The 25,701-nt window shown below is 34.8% G+C and overlaps 1 protein-coding gene across 2 annotated transcripts in view; it reads left to right on the top strand.

Moving 5' to 3' along the window:
- Window positions 1–25,701, top strand: part of LOC150089587 (uncharacterized) — a 200,379-nt gene that overhangs the window by 152,247 nt on the left and 22,431 nt on the right. For both annotated transcript variants that reach the window (XM_090389557.1, XM_090389556.1), the window contains exon 5: window positions 5,104–5,271. In XM_090389557.1, coding sequence (XP_090245683.1) covers window positions 5,104–5,271 — 168 coding nt within the window. The remainder of the gene's footprint in view (window positions 1–5,103; window positions 5,272–25,701) is intronic.

The following is a 25,701-nucleotide window of genomic DNA, read 5'->3' on the forward strand; positions in this document are numbered from 1 at the left end:
GAAAACATCATACATAATAATATGTAGCCATATGCTATTCAATGCATGCTATTTACAGAATATACAAACCTAGACATTGAGAAATGAGGAATGAAATTAGTAGAAATTCATGCCAAAGTTGAAATATAGCTGGACAGAAATATAAAGGTAACTCCTTTCTCTTACTGTATTTGTGCTATCATTTTTGTATAGCTCTCATTATTGTTAATTTAAAAAAAAAAAAAAAAAAATTCTAAAATACATTGACCTACAGTAGATTTATTACTATTTATTTTTCATGTGGTTGGTCTATTGTATCCCAACCTGCTATTTCACACTTTTGGACCCAGCATTAGCACTGGGTACTGATCTAAATTTACTGGCTCATAACCTTGGCTATATTTAATATATTCAAAATATAAAAATTTTTTATACATAATCCTTCCACAATATCCCCCCCCCCTTTTTAACTATGATTCACCTGATTTATTTCTAATTTCCTTTATGTTTTTGTCCAACTATATTTCATCTTTGGCATGAATTTCTGCTAATTTATTCTTTACTTTTCCTTGTCTAGATTTGTATATCTTGTAAATAGCATGCATTGGAAGCATATGTTTTCTATACGATAATACATATGTTTTCTTTTTCTTTTTTTTTTTTATCCCTTTAGATATCACTAGTTAATGTTTTATATTTGAAATTTTCCAGACCCCCCCCCCCTTAGATCTCACTAGTTTACTCTATACATTATATATTTCAAAGTTTTTAGTTTTTAGTTATTTTTTGTGCCTTTTCAATTTTGGTAGGTTCTGTTTTTGTTCTCCTTCCATATATTACTGTCTCTCATGTGGTATTGTCTCTATAGTATTAACTGACTAGAGGCAAATTTTCACACATCTATTCTAGATCTCTTTCCTCAATTTGAATTTATGCCCCCTTAGGTTCGTAATCTGAACAAGTGTAAGAATCCCATCAGAATTCAGCGTGCTCAACCCATTCAAGGCCTTTTACACCTTGCAGGTGCCTAGTCTCCAGCCGCTGCAATTTGCAGAACTTAAGCCTCTCTTGGTAAGAGGATCCCCTCATTCCCCTCACCAATCTTGTTGCCCATCTCTGTACATGCTCAAGCAAATCTACATTTTTCCTAAAATGAGGCCTCCAGACCTGTATGCAGTACTCAAGGTGTGACCTGACCATTACCTTATACCAATTTCTATTAAACACATTATAAAGCCCCCAAAGCTCACAGAAACTCTTAACACAAAACCAGTATACCATATTCAATGCAAAGATTGTCAAAAATGTTACATAGGATAAAGCAAGAATATTATATATCAGGTTAAAAGAATACAAAAAAAAAACACATGATCATATATCAAATGACACTCCTCAAACTGTGCTTGGGAGCAAGACCATAAATGGTCTAATGGCACTGAAATAATGTTTTAATGACAAATAAATATTACATCTACAGAATGCATAAAGAATTTTTTTTTTAAATTGGTATAACATAGTTTGTTATATAAATAGAAACAAAGGCATGCTTAAAGAAAGAAATCATGTTTGCATTTTTAAAAGAAGAGCTCAACTAAAACACAGTAACAAACATAGAACAAAAAAATTTTTAACATTCCCACGCCCAAGACATAACAATGGAAATGGCAGCCATAATCCTATACTGTATAAGTGCCGTTAACAACAACAGCACCATTAAAAGAATGGTGTCAAGGATGAGTCATCATAACCAAGAACCAAGTTACTCATAGTCAGTCAATATCTAAAGAGGAAGCAGTGGATTTCAATGCTGGCTGAAGAGAACTAGTGCTGGTTCTTAATTCCTTTCAAAGCATTGTAAACCATTTGTTCCAGCATGTTGTCTTAGCAAGTTTGTAGGCTAACATACAGGTCGCAGTAGGTAAATAAAAATCTTTTTCTAATTTTACTGTTTTATGTTATAATATTTTAGGCATACTGTATTGGACAGTACTATAATCCTAAAAATGCAGTTAAAATAAGTTTTTAGACTTACTTTAAAGCAAAGTTGTACCCAAGAGATAACTAAAATTAATTAGCGAAGAATATTTGTCAGTATCAAAAATAGTTATGTGGTAATGAAGAACTTGTCACTGTGCAGCTGACAGGTATCCTTTAATTTCTGGACTCTCCATGTTCTACATTTCATATATAAATGTGCAGTGTAGTGAATATCTCTCTCTCTTTCTCTCTCTCTCTCTCTGGTGCCTCCATAGGCAGGTGGGCAGGAGCAGCAGTGCGTAGCACACGCTTCTTGATTAGACCGGGGTTCGAGCCCGTGCCCACCAAATACGGAGGATGCGGAGAAATATGGCCTTAGTTGCTAATGCTCCTAAAAACCAAATAACAAACTCTCTCTCTCTCTGTATATATATATAAATAAAAATTAGAATAAAAAATAAATAAAATAAATCTTAAAAATGATCCTTATTCATTTTAAGATATTTTAATCAAACATATAATGTACTACATACATTCCATTTCCTTAGAAATGTTTCTTACTCAAGTTTTTCTTATAGTCCATTTTGCTTTCCCTCTTAAGACACCAGCAGTAATCTCCCATGAAGTCAGCATTCCAGTGACCTTTGTGATGATTTTTCATTGTGGATAAGTCCTGTTGAAAGCATTCCCCTTGCTTGTCACTTACATCACCTAGATTTTGAGGAAAAGAAATCGAGATGGAAATCAAGAAAATGAATTTTCAAAGTCATTTGAAAATTCATTTTCTTGCCCATACCTTTACCTTTATAACAGTGCAGTAAAGTTGATACTAGAAATTCATTGTTATCTTCTTTCCTTCTTCCAAGAAATATTCAATATCCTCTAGCTTTGTTTCTAATACATAATCTTTAAGGAGTTTTTTATTTGTGATCCAATGAAAATTCCTTTTTTCAGCTTTGCATCTATTAAATTTGAAATCAGTTCCCTTAGGTAGCAGAATCCTCTTCCTTCTTTATGAGGAAGTGGATTCTGTTATCTTAACAAAAGTCTTCATTAATCCAAGCTTTATATGTAAAGGTGAAAGAAGAAGAAGAAACTGTTTTGGTTCAACCAATTTGAATGCTTCTCCTCTGTAAAAATTTCTCTGTCTTTTTCCACCTACACAATATAATGTTTTCAACTCTCCCACAAACATAGAAAACAACTGTACTTTGTGAAATTTACTTTTAGATCTGTGAGTAATCCAATTATCTTAAGATTAGCATTCCAAGCAAAGTCATGTTACTTTATTCCACTCAGTGTCTTGGACATACTTTCATATGTTTCCTTCAAGCCAACAGCATTAGGCGCCTCCGTAGCCAGGTGGGAAGGAGCAACAGTGCGCAGCACACGCTTCTTGATTAGACCGGGGTTCGAGCCCGTCACCACCAAATACGGGGGATGCGGGAAGGTCAGGGAATGACCACCGCATATCCCGGAGCAATATGGCCTTAGTTGCTAATGCTCCTAAAAACCAAATAACAACAACAACAACAACCAACAGCATTCTACTGAATGCTGTTGGCTTGAAAACTGTTTTTAAACTTAATTTTGAGTTAAGCATTAATAAATATACAGCATTAATTCAGATTGTGTTGAATGTCTAGTGTGTGTGTGTGTTTTTTCATTTTTTTTTATGGAAATCTCAAGCATGAGAGATATTCGAACCTATAGTACTTAGTATCATGCTTGGGTTGAAGGTTGAGAAGATGCGAGAAGATGCTTTTTGACATTGTTCTGTTTGTTCAGACAATCACTAATATCTTTACATAAACACATACCATCTTCCATAATGAAATATTTTGAAAACACTTTGTGATGTTTTTAATATAATGTAATTTCAGTTCCTGCTTCAACTAACTTCCACTGTCATAACCTTGAACCAAAGAGTTGTTTGCTCTTTAGATAAGTTTAAATCTTGAACTAAGTCATTCACCTGTTCTTGCATCCTTAAGTACAGCATAATGTTCTGGTTGGTAGTCCAGCAAAGTCTGAAACGCAAGAATCCTGGCTATACTCAACATGCTTTCTTTATCCCACAGTTTTGAGGAATCTGATGTCGGCAGGTCTTCATTATGTGAAATAGGCTTTATTGCAGATGAATATGTTAGGATATTTGATGCTCTGCTTGCTTTTTCTGGACATCTGGATGTTTCTGCCATGCAGAAATGGTAATTGTCAATGTGGTGTGCAGTTCTCTCCACACCATCGGAACAGCAGAGGGCATGCTTGTAATTTTCCCAAGTTAGCTACATCCTCAGATTTGTTGGTGCAGGTAGTACAGCACACATGTGGAGCACAGGTTTTACCCTGATCATCACCAATCTTGCAACCAAAGTACAAAGAATATGCACATTTAGTAATCCTGTAGATTTTCTTCGTCTGAGTTTTTGTTGTTAACCATCCACGCATGTAGCAGAAATTGTCAGGATGATCCATTCACTTCCTTTGCTTGTGCATAAACATTTTAACAATACAGTACTAAGCAAAGCACAAAAGGAATAAAACTATATAATAGATATGCAGATTAACTGTCTTTCTGTTACTGAAAGAAAGAGGTGGGAGGCAGACAGACAGACAAGGTTGAGTGTGTTAATCTTCCCCAACATTATTGTTGTCTATGAGCACATGCAAACATTTAGACATTATTATTTTGTGTATAATACAACAGAACAGTGTCATGTCTACTTTCCTAAATTGTAGTAAGATATATATATATATATGTATTATGGGTAAACCCAAAAACCTATATATCTAGAAATTGTGATGTGAAATTTTAAGAATTACTTTTGAAATTTATGCATAAAAATTAACTGCAAACAACTGATGTATTAGTGGAGGTAAAAATCATGTTAAACAGTGTTATTATTTTTACTATATGTCAATATAAATAAAGCAGGTCATGCAGTAATTTCCATTTGTTGGATATCTTAGAAATTTGAACAATTTCATAGAACAATTATGATATGGTTTACCATGCAAAAATTCTCTTGGCTTTGGTTTAGTTGTTTTCTACAATATTTTAATTTATTGATCTGGTGAAGTGCATTTTAAAATTATTTCTCTGCATATTAGAAATTTTATTCCAAAAAAACACCTCACTTTCAGAATTCAGAAAAGTAGCAAAGCTACTGCTGAAGTAGACTACCCTGCTTATGGTGTAACAGGACCCAGTAAAGAACACTCTACTTCTCCTAATGGAGATAGGAAATTGGCTCAAAGTGCACAAATGTATCATTATCAGCAGCAGAAACAACAGATGATAGCAGTGGAAAAGTAAGTTTGTGTGAATTTTTAATTTCATTCTTGTACATAATATAACTCTAGTCAGTGCTTTTTTTTGTTAAAAAATAGGTGCCGGTACTCATTCCTTGCTATCAGGAAAAATTGAAAATTAAAAGGATATGAAAAGTACTCTAAAAAATTTTTTTTTCTTGATATTGTTACTTTCGTAGTAATGTTTTTGGAATAAGAACAACAAATTTAGTATATTAACACAGTTTATTAAGCATAAATTTATTATTCAAGTATATAAAAAGATAAGTAAGATGTGAGTAAAATAAGTGAATAAATCGGTCAACTACTGAGTGCCGGGCACTCAGGATGAAGGGTCTATAATCACGAATGGTGGTTACTGTAGTATCTCAGAGAGAGAGCTTTATGGTAACTGAAAAAAGTTTCTAGTACCCTGGCTTGGCCTAAAACTGGGGAACTAACGAAAACGTCTATTTGAGTCTTTCCAGTTGTTGTGAATGATAAGGGTGTGAGAAGCGACTCCGACTTCTTCCTGGAGGAGTGATTAAAGTCTTGGGTAGGGGAAGCGTTGGCAGGTGAGGGCCGTGCAAGACTCCGTGCAGGCACCTCCCCACCACCGCCTCTTAAACACTGTCACTCTGAGTACCTCCTTGTCGGGACAACTCCAGCTTTGAAAATTGCTAAAAATACTTCTCGTCATAAAATTTATAAATGACCTTTATAGAATTATTAACTAACTATTTAGCAACCTTTTTGTCACCAAAAGGCAAAAGGAGAGTTACTTAGTACAAAGAAGCACGCTATTGAAGTGCAATAAAAAATTGTTTTTTTAATTTTAACACAAAAAGTAAATGATAGATTTCAATCGGAATAGTTTTCCCTCTATAAGCATTGAATAATGCATAGCTAATGTGATTTTTAAATTTTTAGCTCCATTAGCGACGGAAATAGAGGGGGGACACGAAAATTACTCATATTTTCCTGTCTGGCGCCGCCATTTTTAATTTAAAAAATATTTTAAGAGGATATTTTAAACCTACTCGTTGAACTCTTTCCAATGGTGTATAATAAGCTATAGGTTGTCGAAAACATTTTTGTTAAACACGGACTGTTAAAAACTACGGAATTACTAATAAGTAAAAATAAATAACATAAGTAAAAATAATTTCATAATAAAGTTTTTGTAGAATATTCCAAATTTTTATTAAGTTCTCATCCGACACCCTGTGCCGACTTCTTTGTGTGTCGGTTGCTGAATGACGTTTCCGAAGCAGCCACGAATCGACATATTTTGTTGGATCAAAACGGGTCAGCGGCAGGCCTACAATTTTAAGAAACAGTAGTGAGGAAACTGTTTATGTCATCAATGAAGTTCTGGTTGGACTGGCGATCAGATTCATTTGTGAAAATTCTCGTTCACATTGACTCGATGAAATTGATATTGTACTCAGAGCGTCCATCAAATGCTTCAATTCTTCCGAAACCATCTTTTCAATTAGGTATTCGCAAAATCCACAAATTGTATCCCTTTCATTTAACTGTAACCTAATTGACAATTTTTTAACTTCATTTTCACCAAATGCCAACAATTCATGTTTAGAAGGCTTAATACCTTCGTTGTCCTCATTTTCCTTCTTATTAACTGTAAGAAGGAAAATTAACTGTAAGAAGGGTATTAACTGTCCAAAATGTCAGTGTCATTCGGATATTCAGGTACTGTGACCATGTAAACAGAGATAGGGAGAATTTCTGGAAAAATGTGGATAACGCACTTCCGCAAAACAACAGATGATTATTTGTCAGGGTAAAAGTAAATCACACCCTCCTAATTCTCAAATGGGGCACTTACAGTTGATTCCCAGTGGTGTCCAATCTACAGCCCGCCCAGAAAGTGAACTAAAACAGCATTTTAAATTTTGTTATTTATCAAAAAAATTTTCTCATTAAATGTTTTGTTCAGTAAATGTAATTGTATATTGTACTTAATAAAAGTTTCGAATATTTTCAATTTTACTTTTACATGCAACAAGATATGGAAAATATAACACAGTAATGAAATCTAACTTTGATTTTTTTAAATATGGCTTGTACAGGAAAGATTTGGACACCACTGCAGTAGAAGGTGGACCAGAGCCCATTGGGAATACAAGGTCCCCCTTGATCTGCTGCTGCTGACCAGCGCGACTTCTCTGTATGTGGGACAGGTGGTCGGATAGGTTTTACCAGGTACCACTAAGATTCAGAATGGTAATCACTTTAGTTCTCTTAATTCACACAGCAGCACTAATTGCCTAAATTGCCTGAAGGCCAGAAATGCGAACAGTGCATACTGAGTTAATTCTCACCTAATCCGTTCGCTATATGAAAATTTTCTTTGCTCAATGGAAACTATTTTAAATGTAACTTCCAGGGGGAATTCAAAATGATTCGCTATAAAAGGACTTCATTGAACAGAGGTCCGACTCAGTAATTTAGAATTATAAAAATGGATATACAGTTTTATATAGAAAATATCTTAACACAGTGAAAAATGCAAATTTAGTTAAATAATTTTAACTAAATTTTAGGTAAACATGTGAAAAACATTTACGGAATATTACAAATTTCGGAGTGCACTGCTTCCAAATGTCACACGTCACAAAAGGTGCCAGTACGCCGTGCTGTTGCGTACCATCCCAAAAAAAGCACTGACTGTAGTAAAATTTGACATTAATAATTAAAAAATTGTTAGCATTGTTGTATGCAATAATCAATGTAATGTAACATAGTTTCAATTCATCTACATGAGAGGTGTTGCAATAAAGTTTCCAGACTGGTGCAATAAAAACAACACAAAGTGAATGAGCTCAGAATAGTTTTGTTTTTATTCAAAGTAATCACTACCTGATTGAATGCACCTATTACACTATTCTAAAAGTTTCTGAAAAGAGTTAGTAAAAGCATCCAAACAGATGATGTTTAGTTTGGTTATGTTTTTCTTTATTGTCCTCAACATCCTGAAATCTCTTTCCTTTGAGGGCAGCTTTCACCTTGGGAAAGAGGAAGACTTCTGCTGCTGCTGCTTCGATCAGGAGAGTAGGGTGGATGGTCGATCTGTACAATGCCATGTTTTGTCAGAAATGTATTCATAACAAAGTGTGAAATGGGTGATGGCATTATCATGCAACAAGAACTGGCTGCCTTTCGAAATTGTGATCTCACTTGGGAAATGCCCTTCAGTAGCCTTTGAAGCATCTGTACATAGAATGTACAACTAATACCAAATACAGGGATAGCAACACTGACTCTCCTCAGTGTGGCATTCCTTCTAAATCACATCCTGTTTGTTGAAAAACATGATCAGCATAATCTTTCTGTAAAAAAAACATTTCGGGCCTTAGTGATTTTGTTTTAAAAGTCCACTGCATGTCTGATGCTTCATCTCTGGGTTGCACTGAAACACCCAACACTTTATCTCCAGTGACAATACAGTTGAGGAAATTAGGACTTGTCTCAACAAGTCTGGACAGAGTCTTTGCATGACGACACTCTTTGTTTTAGTTATCTTTTTTTTTTTTTTTTTGTTATTTTTGGTTTTTTAGAAGCATTAGCAACAAGTCCATATTGCACCGGGGATATGCGGTGGTCATTCCCTGACCTTTCCGCATCCTCCGTATTTGGTGGTCACGGGCTCGAACCCTAGTCTAATCAAGAAGCATGTGCTACGCACTGCTACTCCTGGCCACCTGGCTATGGAGGCACCCTTGTTTTAGTTGTCTGTATCTAAAGCAGTAGTACATTAGTGACTTTGCTTTGGGCAAATAACAATTTATAGCATCAAAACTGACTTAATAGAGAGCCGTGAAGAAATGGAAAATAGTGACCTCTATAGTCATATTTAGATAAAATAATGCATAGAGATACATAAGAGTAGTGCTGGAAAAGAAAAAAACATATTTATCTATAATGTAGAAATGTGGTTGGAATGATAGGACTTTACAGATATAAAGTCAAAAGATATGCAGAAAACAAACATAAAACATTCCATAAATAAATAAATATATATTGAACAAAGCAGTGACAAGCTAAATAAATCAGAAAGTAATCAAATGAATGTAGATCAAAATTAATTGAAAGTAGACCAAATGATATGGCTACTATATATTAAGCAAAATTTGGATGTCATGTAATCCTAGCAAATAAAGTGAAATTTTACCAATTAGGGGAGTTTTGCCCACATATAAAATATTTAAATATGAGATATGATTATTATTGTTATTATTATTATTATTATTATTATTATTAGCCATATGGTGCAAAGAAGCCTGAGGCTTATGCTGCACCAGGCAAAAAAAAAAAAAAAAAATTCTCGAGTGACCCAGAGAGAGAGAGAGAGAGAGAGAGAGAGAGAGAGAGAGAGAGAGGAATCACCAAGAAAGAGAAGAATAATGATATCCATCTCAGGACCCTGAGTGTGCCAAGCCCATACTCATCAGATGTGAGCCCATGGGGTTAATTATGTATGTAAGCATAAAAAGCTGGAAACATGTAATGCATAGTATAATATCCTGAGATGGAGAAAGGTTAGGAGTAATAACCTGTAATCCAAAATATGGCATCTTCATTAAAGTTTTCATAATGAATTATTTAACTGGTTAGAAGTGAAAAGATACTAAAGTAATTTCAGTAATCATTTCTGTTAAAACAAATAAATCTAATGTTGATAGAGTAGCACAAATCCAAATGTAGTTCCAGATGTGAATTCAAAGGTGAATAAGTGCTGAAGATAATTTTATTGTTATTATTAGCTGTATGGTGCAAGGAAGCCTGAGGCTTGCTGCATCAGCCAAAAAAAAAAAAAAATTCCCGAGTTACCCTGAGAGAGAGAGAGAGAGAGAGAGAGAGAGAGAGAGAGAGAGAGAGAGAGAGAGAGAGAGAGAGAGAAAGAGAGAGAGAAAGAAGTAGAAGGGAATCACCAAGAAAGAGAGAAGAATGATGATATCCAGCTCAGGACCCTGGGTGTGCCAAGCCCATACTCACCAGATGTGGTTTGATGAGGAAATGTAGTTTAAATTAACTGGTAAAACTTAATTGATTGAAGACTAAAGGTTGACTGATAATCCAAAAATCCAATTGTGAAAGAATATGGCACAAATCCAAAATTGCATATAACTAGATGACTGAAGACCCAATAGTAGGCTATTAGGCACCACATCTTTAGGAGACTTAGAAAATAACTTATACAGAAAATTTTGTAATATAAGAATTAAGAGTTACATAGATCCAAAGGTTGTATTAGATGCATTCAGGTGATGAATCTAAAAGTGAACAGGTACTGAATAAATTTTACTAAATAGTAATAAATAAATAATAAATTTTAGTAATAAATAATAAATATACTCAATAGTGAAAGAGAGTAGTATACATCCAAAGGTGGTTTGATAATGATATCTAGTGCAAATGATACAAGGTAATACTCAGTTCACTGAAGACAAATGGTACTATAAAATCTAAAATCCAAGGAGTAAATAAATCTGATGGTGATGGAATGTAGTATAAATCCAAAGATGGATGCACAAAGGTAGGATTATGAGGTACTAAATCTTTTGGAGACAGTAAAGTAACTTTAATACTTGAAAGATCCAAGACCCATAAAATTATATTTACCTACATATATTAGATCCGTACCTGAAAACCTAACCTGAAATATCAATAAAGTCTCGCCATGGGCAGTAAATTATAAGTAATTTCATGATGGATTGTTAAAACATATCAAGTGAATAAATATAGAAAGTGAATACTTAAAAAGTAAAAACTTAGTGAGTAAAGAAACAAAGTAATCATTCCATTGAAAATCATGTATAGTTGTTACTTACTAAGTAGTAGAAATTCCACCATATAATATTACAAATGTACAAATACAATTAGAACTGACCAGTTCATAGTAAATTATAACCAAATTTATGCCTGATAAAGTGGGCAACTATGTTGAAACTGTATTTGATAAAATAGATAGCGATGTTATTATTAATAATACCTAGCTTATTTATTTTTACCTAATACGTAGCTTATTTATTTTTATCCATCAACTGAAACTACATGTTTAATACTCATGATTTTATATTACATCTAATATTCTTTTAAGTTTTAGCTATCTGCTGCTTTGCATGATGCTATTCTTTAAACTATATCTATTCAATGTTTATAATCCTAGATGGATTTGACCTTTACACGTCTTGCCATATTCAATTTATATCTTTCAATGCCATGAGAAAACCAACTAAGAAAACTGTGAGTCAGCACTGTGTCACCTCTAGGGCTTCTAGAAAACGTGCCATGTTCCATCCATCTCCTGAGGATGCTCTCTTAAATCTTTCACAGGAGAATTATACTTTTGGTCCTGACCTTCTGAATTCTGTACATTTCAAACCCGAACACAACAAGCATAATCTAAATCAGACTTTGTCCTTCTCCAAATGCCTTGATAAACGTTGCCTCACTTCGATTAGGCAACACTTCGCCAGCGGATTCGCAGCGAATATCACAACTCAGGGGTAGTGGTATTCACTGAGAATCCACTGGCAAAGTGTTGCTTATTCAGAGTAGTGTAATATCAGGGCAACTCATTGTGAAGGCATTCACAATATGATATATGTACAGCAGACTCTCAATTTACCGGGATCGGATTAGCCGGGACACATAAAGACTCCAAAAAAAAAAAAAAAAAAATCATCAACCAGAAATCATAATATTCAAGTAATAACCAGAATAGTTATAAACAGTTTTGCAAGTCGTAAATAAGTGACAAGAAGCAGTGTTATAAGTCGTCATTGGGAGATTAGTGTGCCTATTATCTTGCAACCCTCACTGTCTTCACACCCACTGCTCAAAAAAAAAAAAAAAAGACCAAATGTTTAGTTTGATTTAGTGCGTTGCATCAGTTGTTGGGTTCCATTGCACTGCAAAAGGACAAAATTTGTTTTATTTATGACAGGGATGTTGGATTTTTTTTTATAATAGTAACTTCTTTTTTTTTTTTTTTTTTTTGTTTAGGAATCGAAAATGATGGGCAAACGCAAGAGTTGTGCTTTCAATTAAACAAAAACTTGAAATTATTCAAAAGTTTGAAAATGGTGCATCTGTTAAATATCTAAGGAACCATTATAATGTTGGTGACCCAACCATACGCGACATTGTAAAAAATAAAGGGAAGCTATTAGATTTAAAATTGACATCATAAAAAATAAAGGGAAGCATCATATTCGACACGCGGGTAATGCGTGGTAAGTTTTATCGTTTTTTATCTATCACCATACTTTTTACATAGGTTGCTGAACATTTTTTGATACAGTAATTCCCTGACTTACGTAGCTTCGGACTTAAGTTACGGTCGACTGGGCTAGCTGGGTGGGTAAAGTGCCTGCCTGGCAACCCAAAGGTCGCAGGTTTGAATCCCGCCTCGGGCTTGGATCAAAGTACTGCAAAAACCTTGGGAGGTGCATTATGGTCACAGAAGCTGATGTGCCAACAACTACCAAAAAAAAAAAAAAAAAAAACCCGTTACGTTATTTATATATTTTTTATATGATTGAAGATTTCAGTGAAGGGGACACATTTAACCGTAATAATGTAAAAACCCACAGAATTCCAGCTATCGGTATTATCACAAATCCAATAGGATCGAGTTTACTACCCATTTATAATAGATTGCGCTAACAGAAAAGCCCGATAACCCGGAAAGTGCAAATTGTTTTTATGGTTTTATGGCAGTGACCTCCAGAAATGAGCTTTAGGAAAATGTGAGCTCACGTGAGGTAATAATAGTGAGTTTTCACCTTAAACACTGTGAAGTTCTTTTCAGAAAATTTAATTTTGACTGTTATCGTGGTGCCAACTAAGGAATAATACAGCGGTACTAGTAAATCTACTAATAAAAGGAAAGTGATTGAGTTGGATCAGAAAATTAAAATAATAATGATGTATAAAAATGGCCAAACATTAACAAGTATCGCGCGGAATTCAGATTTGTCACTGGCAACAATGAACACAATAAAGGATAAAGACAGAATACGAGAAGCAGTGAAGCGATCGGCACCAATGAAGTCATCTATAATATAACCAGGGCTACGAAATACATATCAGTTTTTACAGTACAATAACATGCGTTTTTTCTTCCTTTTATGTTTTCTTTTTTTTATGTGCCACTCTGGCTACTTCACCGCTGTCCCCAGATAAAGTTTTTGATTGAACTAGTTAAAAATATATAACTATTTTTCTTCATTCTTCTGTGGATATCACGTAGTTTTTGTAATTTTGATATATCAGAAATATAGTAGCAATATTTTATTAGTCATCCTCGACTTATGTAAGAGGTCCTGAAATGTATCTCTTATGTATGTCGGAGATACAGTAGTAGTAGTGGCATGTGATGCAAGAAAGCAAGTGTATGAGCTTATACAAAGTACAGCATAAGCAAAAAAAAAAAAAAAAAAAAATCACACCATTCCCTCCAAATGCCTGTCCAGTTCCTCCTTAAATTTATTTAACCTATCAACTTCCACAATGACAGATAGAAGTTTGTTCCAGCAATTAACCACCCGCTGGCTAAAGGCAAATTTCCGCACATCTATTCTACATCTGTCTTTTCTTAATTTGAATTTATGCTCCCTTAGGTTCATAATCTGAACAAGTGGAAGGATCCCATCAGAATTCAGCTTGCTCAATCCATTCAAGGCCTTATACAACTCAATCAGATCACCGGGCAGGTGCCTAGTCTCCAGCCACTGCAATTTGCAGAACTTAAGCCTCTCTTGGTAAGAGGATCCCTTCATTCCCCTCACCAAATCTACATCCTTCCTAAAATGAGGCCTCCAGACCTGTACGCAGTACTCAAGGCGCGGCCTGACCATTGGCTTATACAGAGGGACAATCACCTCCTTCCCCCTGCTAGCAAAATTCCTATATATCATTGACAAAACCCCATGACCTGCCCTGGCAGCTTGTCTGTGTTTTTGGATTAACCGGGAAATCGATTATTCGGGAATTTTTTTTTTACCCTCTATCCCAGAAAATCGAGTGTCTACTGTATATCAAAAATGATGCCATTTCAACTATTCCGGTGGTTTACTACGAACTGAAATGATGCTTGGTAATAACTTGTTCGATTACCAAATATGTATATTGTTTAATAGTTTTTAATATTAAAAATAAAGAATTTCTATATTTAAAAAATGTATTAAGTGGGAAAATGTCATTATAATAATACACTGTGTATTCTTTATCATGAACTTTTTATTTGGGAAAACTTTTTACCCTGGAAACTTCTTACGCTAGAAAATAATACATTACAGTATATAGAGGTGAAATTGGAATTTAAGAAACCAAACCTAGTACAGGGGAATACTTCTTATGTGGGAATTTCTTATCCGGGTTCTACTGTATGTAGGTAAATATAATTTTTATGGGTCCTGGATCTTTCAAGTATTAAAGTTACTTTGCTGTCTCCAAAATATTTAGTACCGCACAACCCTACCTTTGAGTATCCATCTTTGGATTTATACTATGTTCCATCACCATTGGATTTATTTACTCCTTGAATTTTATAGCTAACATTTGTCTTCAGTCAACTGAGTATTACCTTGTATCATTTGCACTAGATCTTCTCATCAAACCACCTTTGGATGTATACTACTCTCTTTCACTATTGAGTATATATATATATTATAAATTTGTTCAGTACCTGTTCACTTTTGGATTCATCACCTGTATGCATCTAATACTACCTTTGGATCTATGTGACTCTTTATTTTTATACAGGTCGACCATCACTAATCCGGTTCCATTGCTAATTCAGACATAATTTCCATGAACGTAATTTCAGATTTCCCGGGTCGGCGCACTGACCTGCTGCTACTGTTTTGGTGGCATTGGTTGCAGTATCAGCTGTTGATGCAAACTCGTAAACACTGGCAAGCCATTCCTACTTGTTTTTCTGCATTTATTATTATTATAACCTGCTCACTTTTAGCCCCAGCCATGGTTCCAATGCATTTATCCCCAGGGGCTCACATCTGGTGAGCATAGACTTGGCACACCCAGGGTCCTGAGCTGGATATCATCATTCTTCTCTTTCTTGGTGATTCCTTTCTACTTCTCTCTCTCTCGGGATAAATCAGTATAAATCACTCACCTCATGCTGAAAATTAAGCTAAGTTATACATACGATCTAGTATTACATTACAGCACATAAGGGCTTAAAAAATCAAGCCTCAGGCTTCCTTACACCATATGGCTAATAATGATAAAGGAAGTGCCTCTCGTCGTGTAAAGCGCAAACAACGTACATTGTTCATAACAGACAAAGTTGAACTTCTGAAAAAACTCGACAGCGGTGTGTCTGTGAGAAGTTTAACTCTGCTTAATTGTAAATTCCAGAAATTTCTCTCAGTTCCTCTTATTTTAGTAATTTTCTTTTAGCCATTCCTTTTAGATTTTTTTTTTTTTTTTACAACACACTCGTACAAACTTGCGGGAAAAACACAACACATACGGATAATACACAGTGCTAACGAACTTGTTTTCACAAAATCTATAACAATACTGACAAACTTATTGCAACGTTTGAGAGTTTATTTTATTGCAGCGCTCGCCGTGCATGCAATAAACTAATCACAAATGACCTTCATATGTATGCCGTATAATAGCTTCACACATATGTGGCCGACACGGCTTCTCAAGAAATAAAGTAATCTACTGGGCCACACATGTGCGACATAAAAAGTCTTTTTTTTTTTTTTTTTTGATATTTTAAGCGAAAAAAAATGAGAACACTTACATTACAATATTTATTTTAGAATTACTAATCAAATTAATTGCTAAATATTTTTCTTAAACTAGCTTGGCAGTCAATGTGTTAAAGGTAACGTGGTTAGCTGTTGGGTAAACTGTATGTGCTAAAATAACCACCGGATCACCGGTGGTTATTTTAGCACATACCCACAGGTCCCAATGCTGCCAGATTAGTGATGGTCGACATGTATTACAAAATTTTCTGTATAAGTTATTTTCTACAGTTTCCTAAAGATTTGGTGCCTAGTAGCCTACTATTGGATCTTCAGTCATCTAGTTATATGCAATCTTGGATTCGTGCCATATTCTTTCACCATTAGGTTTTTGGATCATCAGGTCAATCTTTAGACTTCAATAAACTTCAAAAAAAAAAAAACAATTAAGTTCTAGATTTCCTCATTTAAACTAGATTTCCTCATCAAACCGCCTCTGGATTTACTGAAATTATCTTCAGCACTTATTCACCTTTGGATTCATATCTGGAACTACATTTGGATTTATGCTGCTCTGTCAACATTAGATTTATTGTTTTTACAGAATTGATTACTGAAGTTACTTTAGTATCTTTTCACTTCTAACTCGTTAAATAATTCATTACAAAAACTTTAACGAAGATGCCATTTTGGACTACAGGTTATTACTTTTAACTTTTCTTCTCCATCTCAGGATATTATACTATTCATTACATGTTTCCAGCTTTTAATGCTTATGTACATAATTAACCATATTAACCATATCCTGTATTTAAATATGTTATATGTGAGCAAAACTACCCTAATTGGTAAAATTTCACTTTATTTACTAGGATTATACAACATCCAAATTTTACTTAATATATAGTAGCCATATCATTTGGTCTACTTTCAGTTAATTTTTATCTACATTCATTTTATTACTTTCTGATTTGCTTAGCTTGTCACTGCTTCATTCAATATATATTTATTTATTTATGGAATGTTTTATGTTTGTTTTCTGCATACCTTTTGACTTTATATCTGTAAAGTCCTATCATTACAACCACATTTCTACATTATAAATTTATATGCTTTCTCTTTGCGAGCACTACTCTTATGTATCTCTATGCACCTATTTTATCTAAATACGACTATAAAGGTCACTATTTTCCATTTCTTCACAGCTCTCTGTTAAGTCTTTTTTTGCTGCTATAAATTGCTATTTGTCCAAAGCAAAGTCACTAATGTAGTACTGTTTTAGATACATTCATCTACTCAACTAAATATGTGCACTATAATTTCCCACCTTCTTTCTTCCGCTACATATTACTTGAAAATTCCAGGTATCTTTACTATTCTCTATTCGTTCATTATACTTTTGGTTTCTGTTTCGACTCGTTTTTAGGCCCATTTGAACTTAAGTGATTTTTCGTTTTTGTCTTCCCTGCAGTACAATCATTTGGTATTAGTTCCCTTATTATGCTAACACTTACAAAGCCAGAGCCTGTGCTAAAAGGTTGAGCTTTACAACCTTACTAACCTATACTAGGTTAGCATAGGTAGTTTTAATATCCTTTTCATTTAATTTAATATCATTTAATATCCTTTTCTATACATTTATCTTTCTACTTTCTACTTCTAGCTTTTTCTCATTCATAAAACTATTGGTGCAATAAGAGGGCAATATAAACGTTCCAACTATCCTCATTCTATCGCTGTTTTTGTCTTTATTTAATTACTACTTTATCCCTTTCCCATCCTCAATTTAATACTGTGCCCTATACCACGTGCTAGTTCTAAATTCTAACTTTAATTCATCTAATTTCCACAAAATTCCAACACTAAAAAAAAAAAAAAAAAAACTTTTTTTTTTTTTACCCTACTCTGAAAATGCTTATTTATATTTTATTTTAGCTTTATCCTTATTTTTACCTTAATTTTTTATATCATTGATACTGCATCGGAACTACCTTGACCATACTGTAAGTGAATGTGCTAATTTTAATCTTTTTGCTTTATTTTGCCTCTCTCCTACTGTTATGGGCAAGTATAGAAACGCAGTTCCTGATACATGGTCAGGTGTAGTCCCCTGATGAAATACCTGACCATGTGTCAATATTTACTTCAGCTTGCATCAGATATTTGCTATCCCTATATTCATCTTATAACTTAATTTCTCCACCCATATCTGATGACAGCTATCTCACGTTTATTTTATTTTTTGCTTTTTTTTATTTGCTTAATCATTTTACTTTGTAGTTCCCTCACCTTTAATTGGCTTTGCAATTCAGCCTATAACTCTCTTAATTCATCATAACTTATAGGATATTCACATTCTTTCTCCATTTACAAACCTACATAACTTCTTTTTTCTGCTATCCTCACCCTTCTTGTATTTGGCACTTGGAGAAGAAACCATCACCACGTTGTGATCTGAGGTACCTATAGGACCACTGACCTCAACTATATACTTGAAATGGTTGTTTGTGAGAAAAAAAGATCAATAGTGTTGGCTCTGTGCTTAAGAATGTCTTGTATTCTGGTAGGTAAGTGAACAATCTGTGCGAGATCATTAGTAATTGCAAAGCCTTAGCATCTCCACTAGGTGGGTCCTCGTGACTAGAAAACGGAGCCAGCTGGAGTTGTGAACATTAAAATCACCAAGGAAAATAACCTCACTGTTAGTAGAGTTGGACTAGAAAAAGTTAAGTTTCAAAGAGTTCCAAGTGATTATTGCAGTTGCAAGAAAAGTAGAGGCAGCAGATGAATTTGACAGAATGTGATAGAGAGATTTTAAGCCAAAAAAGATTGAAAAGAGGAGATTCCAAATCACTAAGACTCTGACAGTGAATATCAGAGTAGACGTATGCACAAGTACCACCTTTGAAGTTAAAGAAATCATACAGCAAATAATTTGGATATCTGAGATGTGTAGTGGTTGAACAGTTGATAATTGGGATTCTGTCAGAAAGAGTACATGGGGTTTTGCAGACTGTATGTGGAAATGGATATCATTGAGTTTGGAACTGAGACCACATGTATTTGTGAAACGAACAAGGAAATGTTTAGGAGATTTGAATCTTTTCGCAGATAAGTTTTTTTTCTATTAGTTTGACAATTCATAGTGTATTCAGTACTAAGAAAAGGTGGTGGATATGCTGTATGAAAGTAATGTAATTCTTGGATATGACATACACATGGTAAGAATGTACTCAGCTCCCTGGCATAATGTGGCCTCAACAGTGTTTCTAGGAAAGTATTTCTAGTTATCAGAAGAAGTAAATACATTGGAGACGATTCTCAAATGCATGTCAAAAAATGGCTTTCACCATGTTTTTGAAGAGTGGCAGAAATATTGGAGTAAGTGCATTTCATCAAATCAAAATGTGGACCATCAAAATGTGGATGATTAGTAAAGGCACATTGTGAAAGAAAAATGGTGATAATTCTTTATTGACCAGCCCTTGTGTATAAATAAATGTATTTTATTTTTTTTTAAATCAAAACTGAAGCTTTCACAATGGATGTGGTCATGAAGGTTTCAGTTTGACAAGAGTTTTTGGAAGTTTATGATGCAGCATTCGATATAAACAATTCCTGCATCAGTATCATTTCCAAAGAAACAATTCTATGTGAGTATATTATTATTGTTGTTGTCTGGTGAACATTGTGATGTTTTCTTTTTGAATCCAGTTTTTTTTCAATTTATAATGGTAGCTGCCAATAAATTTCCTTAAAATGTTTGTTATTAGATGTAATAAACATTGAAGAAAGAATATGTAATTTCTTTTCTTTATACAAAATTTGCAAGGCATGCCCACTTTTTTTTTTTTTTTTTTGAGCATAAATTGAGATGTACCGTATTGTTGCAAAGACACTCTCTCTCACTCTCACTAAACCTATTTGAACAGTCAGTATCCTAGAAAGTTGCTTGCTGTAAAACCAGTTTTCGAAAGTTTATAACGGCTGTCAATATAGATATTTTCGTGAAATTTAATAAATAAATCAAATATAAGTCCAGGAAAGTGCTGTATCGATATCAAAAATATTCATGCTATTATAACTGGTTTTTTTTTTTTTTTTTTTTCCCTTTTCAGAAAAACAGTTATAAGGCATGAACTTTTTTTTTTTTTTTTATCCAGTGCACAGTAGGGTGTTATCAATTTGACACCATTTTTGCCAATTTCCAGCTTGGCTTCCAGTAGATGAATTTACTTGAATTTTTGTTAGTAGATGCAATATACACTGAAGAAAGAAAGTATAATAATATTTTTTTCAAAAAAAACCAGTTTATTATGATTCAGTAGGGTTATATTTCTTCACATGTGGAACAATTTGGAATGCTGTGTTCAAGTGTGGAGACCTCATCTGAAGAAAGACGTTGAGCTTCTTGAAAGAGTCCATGGTGAGATTGGCAAATGGATGACCATATGAGAAAAGACTAAATATGTGGGCTACAAATCTTAGCAACTAGGCACCAGGAAACTAGGTAACCTGATTGAGATTTATAAGGCTCTGAGAGGAGTTAGTAAAATGAATGAAGTTGGAATTTTCACTGTTATAGAGAATTCCAGAACTTGTAGGTATAAAACAGGGAAAGTGTAGGTATAAAACAGTTTAACCTAGATTGTAGGGAGTTTTTTTTTGTTTTTTTTTAGCCAGTGAGTTATTGGTCATTGGAACATCTTGCTTTCACTGGCTGTTGAGTCTGATAGTTTGAATAAATTCAAAGGTCAACTGGATAGTTACCTATGTGACGAGGGAAGCAAATAATTTGTAAAGAAAAACAGCAATAACTTCTATGCTTATATTAACAGTAGAAGGAAGAGGTTAAATCACATTGGGCCACTTTGTCTATGGGTTAACTGTTGATGACAGCAGAGTCATCAACAGTTAACCCATTGAATAGGTATTTTGCATCCATATTGACACATGAGGGATTCTTTAGGGAAGGGAATGCCAGAAGTTTAACAAACTCTTACGAGCAGCTAAATGACCTTGTGACAACTGATAATTGCAAGAAGTTGTTGAAGATGGACATAAAAAAAAAGGCACCTGGGGTGGATGGAATCTGTCCAGTTATATTAAAGGAGGTAAGCAAATCCTTAGCCATAATTATGACAGCATTCTTGAATTCAGGGGAGGTCTCTATGTACTGGAGATGTGCGAATGTATCTCAATTCATAAAAGGAGATCAAAAGGTGATGTGAGTAATTACAGACCTGTTAGATTAATATCTGTTCCAGGGAAAATAATGAAATCACTGGTTAAAGGAATAATGCAGGACCATCTTGGCAGGCATGCAATTATACTGCAGTCACAGCATGGATTTGCTAAGTGGCAGCCTTGTATAACCAATTTATAGGTTATTATGATGCAGTGACCAAGGAACTGAATTCAAAATATAATTTTGATATCATATACTTGGATTTCTGGAAGGCTTTTGATACTGTTGCACATAAAAAAACAAACTGCTGTACAAACTGGAGCAATGTGGTATTAAGGGCAAGTTACTGCTATGGATAGATGATACAAAGGTTGGTAGGGTGGTTATCGACAGTAATCAGACTGAGTTACTGCTGAAAGATCTAGGAAAATTGAGTTGATGAGCTGAGAAATGGCAGCTGAAGTTTAAGATTATATGAGTAGCAGTAACCCCAGAGTAACTAATCAGCTGTGTTGTACTACACTCAAGGTAATGGAGAATGAAAAAGACCTGGGAGCAATTGTGCAGCCAAATATGAAAAATATGAAATTCTCTGAGCAGTGCAGGCATGCTGCCAGGACAGCTCAAGGGATTTTGTTAATGATATACAGAACCTTCACTATTAGGGATAAGGAGTTGATTATCCGTTTGTGCAAGACATCTTGAATACTGTATGCTGGTCTGGAAGCCTCACGTTAGGAAGGATGTAGATCTGCTGGAATGAGTGCAGAGAAGGGCAACCAGAATGGTGAAGGGAACAAGGTGGTGCTCTTAAGGCTTCAGTTCTTAAAATTGCAGCGTTTTGAGACTAGGCACCTGTGAGGAAATCTGATTGAGGTGTTTGAAGCCTTGAATGGATTGAGTAAGCTGAATTTTAACGGCATTCTTCCACTTCAGGAAGAATGCCATTCTTCAGGAAGAAGTTAGGCTGGTGAAGGCAGATTACGAGAAATCTTTGACAAAGGATTCTAAGAAAAACATCAAAGATTTCTTTACTTATATAAACTCTAAAAGGAAGGGGATGACTCTGATTGGTCCACTTGATATCAGTGGTTCGACTGTTGATGATCCTGCTCAGATAGCAAACAAACTGAATGAGTATTTTGCATCTACATTCATACATAATGATTTTGTAATAACTGAGAACAAAGGGGAGGAGAAATTGTTGAAGTTAAACATAAGAAAGGCACCTGGGGTAGATAGGATCTATCCAGTTATATTAAAGGAGGTGGCAAAGGAAGTAAGTAAACCCTTATCCATAATTATGAGAGCATCCTTGGACTCAGGGGAGGTCTGCACGTACTGGAGATGTGCAAATGTATCCCCAATTCACAAAGGGGGGTCGAAGGGTGACACGAGTAATTACAGACTAGTTAGTTTAACTTCTGTTCCAGGTAAAATAATGGAGTCACTGGTTAAGATGCATTGCAGGATCATCTAGACAAGACTGCAGCAATAATTCAAGACACAGCATGGGTTTGTTAAGGGAAAGTCTTGTCTGACATATTTGATTGGATATTATGATGTGGTTACAAAGAAACTGGATGCAAAATATAATTTTGATATCATATACTTGGATTTCAGGAAAGCTTTTGACACTGTTGCGCATGGAAGACTACTGAACAAATTGGAGCAGAATGATATTAAGGGTAAGTTGCTACAATGTATAAAAGGATGGTTGAGTGGGAGAAGACAGAGGGTGGTAATCAATGGGTGCTGCTCATCGTGGACTAATGTTATTAGTGGAGTCCCACAGAGTTTTGTGTTGGGTCCACTGTTGTTTTGTATGTTTATCAATGAAATTGATGAAGGTATATCAGGCTTAGTGTCGAAGTTTGCAGATGATACAAAGGTTGGCAGGGTTGTTAATGACAGTAATGGCAGTGTGTGCTACTGCAACAGGATCTAGAAAATTTGGGCAGATGGACTGAGAAGTGGCAACTGAAGTTTAACATTGACAATTGCAAAGTACTGCATATGGGTAGAAGTAACCCCAGAGAAACGTACCAACTGTGTGGTACTACACTTAAGGTGGTAGAAAATGAAAAAAGACCTGGGAGTAATTGTGTAGTCAGATATGAAGTTTCCTGAGCAATGTAGACAGGCTTCCAGAGCAGGTCATGGGGTTTTGTCAATGATATACAGGAATTTTGCTAGCAGGGAAAAGGAGGTAATTGTCCTCTGTATAAGGTTATGGTCAGGCCACGCCTTGAGTATTGTTGGATGTAGGAAGGATGTAGATTTGCTTGAGCGTGTACAGAGAAGAGCAACAAGATTGGTGAGGGGAATGAAGGGATCCTCTTACCAAAAGAGGCTTAAGTTCTACAAATTGCAGCGGCTGGAGACTAGGCACCTGCAAGGTGTATAAGGCCTTGAATGGGTTGAGTACGCTGAATTCTGATTGGATTCTTCCACTTGTTCAGATTACGAACCTAAGGGGGCATAAATTGAAATTGAGGAAAGACAGATGTAGAATAGATGTGCGGAAATTTGCCTTTGCCCAGCAGGTGGTTATTTGCTGGAACAAACTTCTATCTGTCGTGGAAGTTGATAGGTTAAATAAATTTAAGGAGGAACTGGACAAACATTTAGAGGGAATTGTTTTGTAAATTTTTTTTTTTGGCTGATGCTGCATGAGCTCATACACTTGCTTTCTTGCATCACATGCCACTTCTACTGCTACTACTACTTGCTGAGACTACACATTGTTGAAGCATAAATTCAAATTGATGAAGGTTGGTCATAATAGATGTGTGGAGGTTTGCCTACAGCCAGCGGGTGGTAGATTGTTGGAACAGACTTCCATCTGTTGTAGAAGTGGATGGGTTGAATAAATTCAAGAAAGAACTAGACAAATTATTGGATGGTACAGATGGGTGAACTATGTATTTTTGTTTTTTTGACTGGTGCTATATAAACTTGCTTTCTTGCATCATTTACAATTACTACTTCTATTGTGTGAATCAGCAATGGCTGCTGTGCCCTACAGTTAACTGATTTGCTACTATTATGCGGAACACAAATGTGGGAAAAATCAAACAAACATAGTAGCTCTTTGATTAGCAAGAGCAGTGCCTACTGTTTTCCTAAGGAATAATGAAAAAAGGTTTAGCTGTATTTCATACTTGGTCCTACATTTTTTTTCCTACAAGTTGATCCTACAAGTTAGAGAAAAAGAATTTTAGAGAAAAATTCTTTTTCTCTAACTTGCTTGTGTAGTAAACTCATTCAGTACATTCAAAAAGACTGCTACTGTGTGAGTGACCAGCCCAAAAGTTCCAGTCAGCAGTGGCAGACTGGTCAGGGTCTCAGCTTGCCCGATGGCAAGTGGGTCCCCTTGCAATAACATTAGACACTGTTAAAAATATTAATGACCTTTTAGTAGCTTGAAAATATAATAGAAGTTCCAATATTATTACTGTATGCAACTAAAATTTACGTTGTACAGTACATTCCTGAGAAATGCCACGAATACCAAAAATGTGAATACTGAGTTATGGCTCCCATAGTAATAAAGGGGTTCCGTTCCAAAGTATGAAATATATAAGAAAAACTAGTCTAAAATTTTGTCTATGTATGTATTATATGTACCTTCATAATATGACTATGTACATAGACAGTACATAGTGAAATGCAAGCATAAGGCATCGAAATGAAAATAAGAAACAGTTTAATATTAAATGTAATATTTATTAGAAATTTCAAACAAATCTATCAAACCAGTGCCTTTGCTAGCTAAAAAATGTATCCTGCCAGTGCTATCACCAGTTTTGCTAAAGTGTTGATAAAGGAGTTTTGCCTTTTCATGAATGATGAGTGAACTTAACGGAATTTTATTTTGAATTCGGTCTTCTATCCACAGATTTAAAGCTTTTTCCATTTTTTTCTAATTTAACATCACAAGTTACAGAGCAAATTTTTGAAACAATTAACGCATTTTCACGGACACTACGGCGGATATTTCTTCCGATTTCTTGATTGAGTGTACCGTTGGCTCATTGATTTCATAATGTTTTGCCACTGAGGAGACACTTTCACCATTAGAAATATTGTCTAATAACTCAATTTTATTCGCTAATGTCATCACCTTCTTTGATCTTTTCACATTTCCTTTGTTATTCGTATTCATATTTTTGTACGGGTTAGAAAGAACTTGTACACAATAAAGTCACTTTCTTCCATTAACGCACTCGAAAAAGTCTGTTTTATACTGCAAAACAGTAGATTTATCACTTTTGTGAGCATATCAATTTATAAATTGATAAATTTCTTCAATTTATAAGCATATAAATTAAAAGCAAACAACGAAACCTTCCATGACAAGTGCATAACACATACTGAAAAGGATTAGCGAGAAACATCCACGCTCGTGATTTTGTCACCCCCCCCCCCCCCACCCACTGAGTGCTGTTTTGACCGGGAAAAATAATTTTAGCCACGCCCATGTTTTTTTTTATGGCGGAA

The sequence above is a fragment of the Mastigoproctus giganteus genome, chromosome 2, assembly GCF_048544385.1.
Source record: "Mastigoproctus giganteus isolate SK-2022 chromosome 2, ASM4854438v1, whole genome shotgun sequence".
NCBI lineage: Eukaryota > Metazoa > Arthropoda > Arachnida > Uropygi > Thelyphonidae > Mastigoproctus > Mastigoproctus giganteus.